This window comes from Palaemon carinicauda, chromosome 21 (assembly GCF_036898095.1).
Source record: "Palaemon carinicauda isolate YSFRI2023 chromosome 21, ASM3689809v2, whole genome shotgun sequence".
Taxonomy (NCBI): Eukaryota; Metazoa; Arthropoda; class Malacostraca; order Decapoda; family Palaemonidae; genus Palaemon; species Palaemon carinicauda.
Genome location: NC_090745.1, coordinates 18,119,519 through 18,124,518, shown reverse-complemented (window position 1 = coordinate 18,124,518; position 5,000 = coordinate 18,119,519). Strand labels below are relative to the sequence as shown.

The 5,000-nt window shown below is 32.9% G+C and overlaps 2 protein-coding genes across 2 annotated transcripts in view; one reads left to right on the top strand and one right to left on the bottom strand.

The window, feature by feature from the left end:
• The window catches only part of LOC137614795 (translin-associated factor X-interacting protein 1-like), a 24,270-nt gene extending 20,275 nt beyond the window's left edge, over positions 1 to 3,995 (bottom strand). The window contains exons 1-5 of the mRNA XM_068344462.1: positions 3,978 to 3,995; positions 3,284 to 3,436; positions 2,620 to 2,787; positions 2,136 to 2,288; positions 1,506 to 1,589 (exon numbers count right to left, since the gene is read on the bottom strand). Of these exons, the coding sequence (XP_068200563.1) occupies positions 1,506 to 1,589; positions 2,136 to 2,288; positions 2,620 to 2,787; positions 3,284 to 3,436; positions 3,978 to 3,995 (576 nt within the window). The remainder of the gene's footprint in view (positions 1 to 1,505; positions 1,590 to 2,135; positions 2,289 to 2,619; positions 2,788 to 3,283; positions 3,437 to 3,977) is intronic.
• A 174-nt stretch (positions 3,996 to 4,169) lies between these two features.
• The window catches only part of LOC137614794 (protein KRBA1-like), a 1,996-nt gene continuing 1,165 nt past the window's right edge, over positions 4,170 to 5,000 (top strand). The window contains exons 1-2 of the mRNA XM_068344461.1: positions 4,170 to 4,180; positions 4,903 to 5,000. The exon at positions 4,903 to 5,000 is cut by the window's right edge and continues 504 nt beyond it. Of these exons, the coding sequence (XP_068200562.1) occupies positions 4,170 to 4,180; positions 4,903 to 5,000 (109 nt within the window). The remainder of the gene's footprint in view (positions 4,181 to 4,902) is intronic.

The following is a 5,000-nucleotide window of genomic DNA, read 5'->3' as shown; positions in this document are numbered from 1 at the left end:
TATATATATTTATATATATATATATATATATATATATATATATATATATATATATATGAGTATATATAATGTGTGTGTATAGTCAGGCTCTTGCTCTTTATTATACAGGAGAGGATTATTACTAACTGAACTACAACCTTAGTTGAAAAAGCAAGATGCTTTAAGGTGATGCTTAATCCTTGAATTTATAATTATAGGCCTACTGATGTAAATTAACGTTTTAATTCATTATTATTAGACAGAGAAATATAAAGTTTCCTTGAAATACTATTAGAGACTCGCTGATTTACATTTGTCTTGATAAAAAATAAAAACATAAGTATTGTAACGGATCAGATACTATTCTGATATTCATGCAATTAAATTCAGACTTACGTTTAGAAATGTTTAATTGATGTATCATTTAGATTTTAGATAATAAATTTTCGAAATATAAACCTTTACTTCAAATTTTGGGTTAAACCTGCCATACCTTACAGGTTTTCCAGTTGATTAATAATCTTACAATGTTATCAACTTGATTAATAATATTTTGATTAATAATCTTACAGGTTTTCCAGTTGGTTAATAATCTATAAAATCGATCTTCAGCACATAAAGCTTTCAAGAAATGGTTTTCTATAATATTCTTCAACATGCTAAATCCAGGAAGGATATTGTTCTCAAATTCTATAGAATTGTATTATAGGTATTGTTTCTGAAATGAATAAGGAATTTCATAATCATACGAGTAAGGGTCATCTTCACAGCATGGAATAAATTATTTCTGAACTGTGTCACTTCATCAAGTGTAATTGTCATTATTATCCCTCGTAAACAAATACACTTAAGGCATTTGACATATGCCTATGAAAGATCTGTGGAGACCTATTGTCTAGTAGGTATTCCAGTGACAAAATTAATCAGGGCAGCTAAAGAATGAGATCATTGTGTTTACTTTTAGGGGAAATTTTGAGTATTTTCTTCAAAGGAAAAGTCTCTTACCGTTTGACCATATACTCGTGGTAGCTGTCATACAAATCAAACGTATTCTGTCCTTTAGATAAAACTTTCCAACCAAATACAGCTGTCGCTCTTTTGCTCTTGACCAATGAGACTTAATTCCACTTAATAAAACTAAGCCTGTTGGAAATGGGGCTTCAAGAGTTTAAGAGTTGGTAAGTTAAACTTTAGTAAACTAGCTCTCAGGAAATGGATGCTCTTGTCTCATAAACTAGCAAAAGAAATAGCAGCTGAAATTAGTAACCTTATGAAGTAGGTTATCCGCCTTTTTTTTTTTTTTTTTTTTTTTTAAGAAAATTGACTTTTTAACAAGTTAACCTTTAAGAGAAGAGCTTAAATAAAATCGGAATTAAAGCAATGTACTTTCAGTATTGTTATCAGCACCACAAATAAGTGCAAAACATGTTTCCGTCACACAGAGGACTATCAAAATAGGATAAGTCCTTAAGGCTTAAACCGTTAAAAAAACAAGAACAGAAGTAAAAAGAAATCAAAACACAGACCTCTAGAAAATGTGCTTCCAGTTTCTTCTTCTCATCTGCCATACATACTGCTCTTTGGTGTTCTTCCTCGAAGGCTGCTTCTGCCTGTTGAAAGATGCTATTTATTAGAGATGCATTGGTTTTGGTTTTGTAAGTCGCCTTTAGTACTACTAGTGCAAGATGCCGTAAGAGATTATAAACGAAACAAACTCATTGTGAAGGGTCCTTCTTTGGCATATATTCTCTATCTTATTTTTAAATTATATTTCCAGTACAACTTCAAATTATGCCGTGCGTGGCTATTTTGTAATATACTAGATAATGCCATCCAGGTCTGTTATCTTACTTAGATAATCGAAATTGATCAAGGCATCTTTTCGTTTATAAATTTTGGGTTAGAAATAAATGTAAAGTAATTAACTAGAGATAAATGAGAAGCTTACTGTAAAAATGTTAATGCATGTGCTATTGACTTTGTGTGTGAGAATATCTCGTCTATTCAAATTCAATGATCAATTTTTAAATTATGTTGAAAACAAGAATCATTTCCCTTGTCCGTTTAAAATTGATTTAAGAAAATATCTTATTATTATGCCTTGACCACAAGGCATACCAGATATTTACAATTGGAAATTCCTAGTTGTGTATTACCTTCGACAGCTGGTCTTTGAGATATTCTCTCTGACTTTCGACATTTTCAAGTTCTGTAGACAGCTCGCTAGTGAGGGATTCCAGTTCCCTCAAACGACAAAGTTCTTCAGCTCTCAGTTTTCCATAAGGATTATCAGTTTTATCAAGCATTACCTAGAGAGAAAATGATGATGTTCTATCCAGAAGCCTTTGCAAAGTGGAGACATTTTTTTTTACAACTGCACAGGCATTATATTGTCTTCTAAAACAAACTTGTGTAGTCTCTTCTAGATCATGTAGTCAAAAGATTAGTAATTGAAAAAAAAAACATATTCTTATTTTATAATTATATTCATTTATCAAAATATATACGAAACATATGATTCAGAGTTTCAGGGACACATCAAGCATGCAATTCTGAAGCCAGCTGATGTATTTGAAAGGTCAAACAAATCGTGACATGGAATTCTCGACAACGAGAACATGAGAATGTTAGTCGCACAACCTCAGTTATTTTGAGCTTTCTGACGTATGCCCGAAGATGCTGCAGGATGTGGTGGTAGCCGTGTTGAATTAAAGCTAGCAAGGTGTTGCAAGGCCGCACCATCGGTATTAGCTGGGTGAGAGAGTCATCCAGCGCTTTGATGAGGCGGTCGTCGTCGGCCGTAGTGGTCTCGTGAATAAAAATAGTAAATAAAAATCTAATATTATTCGGGGAGGGGAGATAATTTTTTAGACATTTTACGTGAAATAATATAGAAACGCCGTTTTTTTTTTTTTTTTTTTTTTGTCTTCTGTATCATAGACAAGAAATTTTATAACTATTTTCTAACAATTTTTTTTTTCATACAACAAAATTATCATTTGGTAATTAATGCGTTCATTCATATATATATATATATATATATATATATATATATATATATATATATATATATATATATATATATTTATATACTTGTATACATTAAATCTTATCTACGTATTTAAATTATTATTTGATTTATTTAATATTTCTACTAAACATTTAACTTAGTTTTATCATATATGCATCAATTTATCTATTATCAGGAGACTTATTTATCCACACATTCGTTTATTTATTTAGTTATTGCAAGGAGACGGAGAAGGAAAATAAATAAACAGTAATTCCTGAATAAATGAATTACCTCCGTCGTAGCCAAGTGTTTGAAAGGGTTAACAAACTGTTTCTCGTAAGTTTCAGGACGACAGAATGTCTCGCCCAAAGCAGATCGGAGGTCAGCCTCAAGAGCCAAGAGGGGGCTTGGTTTGGATCGTTCTGCTGACCTAGTCTGGCGGCTCTGATTGAGAAATAAGGTCAAGGATGGTTAGCTAATATTATAGAAGTGGTAAGATAAGTTGTATTGGTTCTGGCTTCCCAGTGAATAGTGAATCAGAAATGTGATCAAGTGGGTCTTAGCTTTATTGCCTTCGCCAAAATCAAAGCTTTCGAAGGATATGCATTCACCCCTGTCTGTTTCTTAGTGTATTTTTTTTTTTTTTTTTTTTGCGACCAACTTTACACAAAAACAACTGTACCGATTTTGATCAAACATGGTAGTCATGTTGAGTATGACCTAAGATGAATTTGTAACATTTTGGATAAAGTACATTAAAGTGCAAGTACGCAGCAGTATTTTGAAAATAATCGCAAAGTTAAATGTCAAATATTTTGTTAGTTTATTTTTTGTTTGTGAACAACATTACGCAAATACTACTGAACCAATTTCAACGAAACTTGATGGACATGTTGGGTAAGGCCAAAGGACAAACCCTTTACATTTTTAAGAAAACGCATCAAAGTACAAGTGCGCAGTGGAATTAAGAGCAAAATAAGACTACATGACTTGGCGAAGGCATACTCTCTACCGAGTTCTCCTCTAGTTATTATTGAAGTTGCAAGTTAAGTTGTATTGGTTCTGACTTTCTAGAGAATAGTGAATTAGAAATATGTTTATCTTAGCTTTTCTTTGCCAGAACTTTTCGGAATGGTTAACAGTTCTATGTATGCCATTCTTATTACATTCAGAAGACATGTCGGTTCGGTTAGTGCCTCTGGCAGAAGTCAGATTTGCATCCCGATACTTTCATTCATCTTTCATTCAAACACCAATTATTTAATGCCAAGTTATGACTTTGATTTATTTCCAGATTCTCGTATTACATAGCCAATATTAGTTTTGTTTCATTTGCAGTTTTTATTCTTCAGTTGATCTAACTATGATTAATTATTTAGAAAACACACGTTTTGAATTTGCCTTCTGCAGAATGGAAATAGATTAAAGAACTACTTTATTATTCATTCCTATTTTCTCTTTTACATGCATATTATTGATATCAATACATCTCGAACTTTTAAGATGATATGAATAGACACTAATAAACCGTCTCATATATGTTAAAGTGCAGTGCATTTTATAAATGCATAATTATTAATAGCATTTATTTTTTTCAAGAATAGATAACTCTAGTAAAGATTTTTTTCCAAGGCTTCTTTGAGACCTTGATACGTATCGAACGAAACGACAAACATCAATCCATTATCCAAGTTTAGGGGAGATAAGTCGACCTTTCTCCTGCGTAAACTCGATGACGTCACCGCTATTCTATTAGATAAGGGTAACTTTGTTTGCGAAAATGGAAAACGTTAGCCAGTGCTAACGAGGAAATCGATGATGTCGTTTCTACAAAGTTTGCTCTACTTATCTCGCAGCAAACAGCATGACTATAGGCGTGCTTGACTGTGGCTTTAATGTGTCCTCCACAGGGGTCCTCCCCAGAGGTCCTGCCCAGGGGTCCTCACCAGAGATCCTGCCTCCCCAGAGGACCTCCCTAGAGTTCCTCACCAGAGGTCCTCCCTAGGGG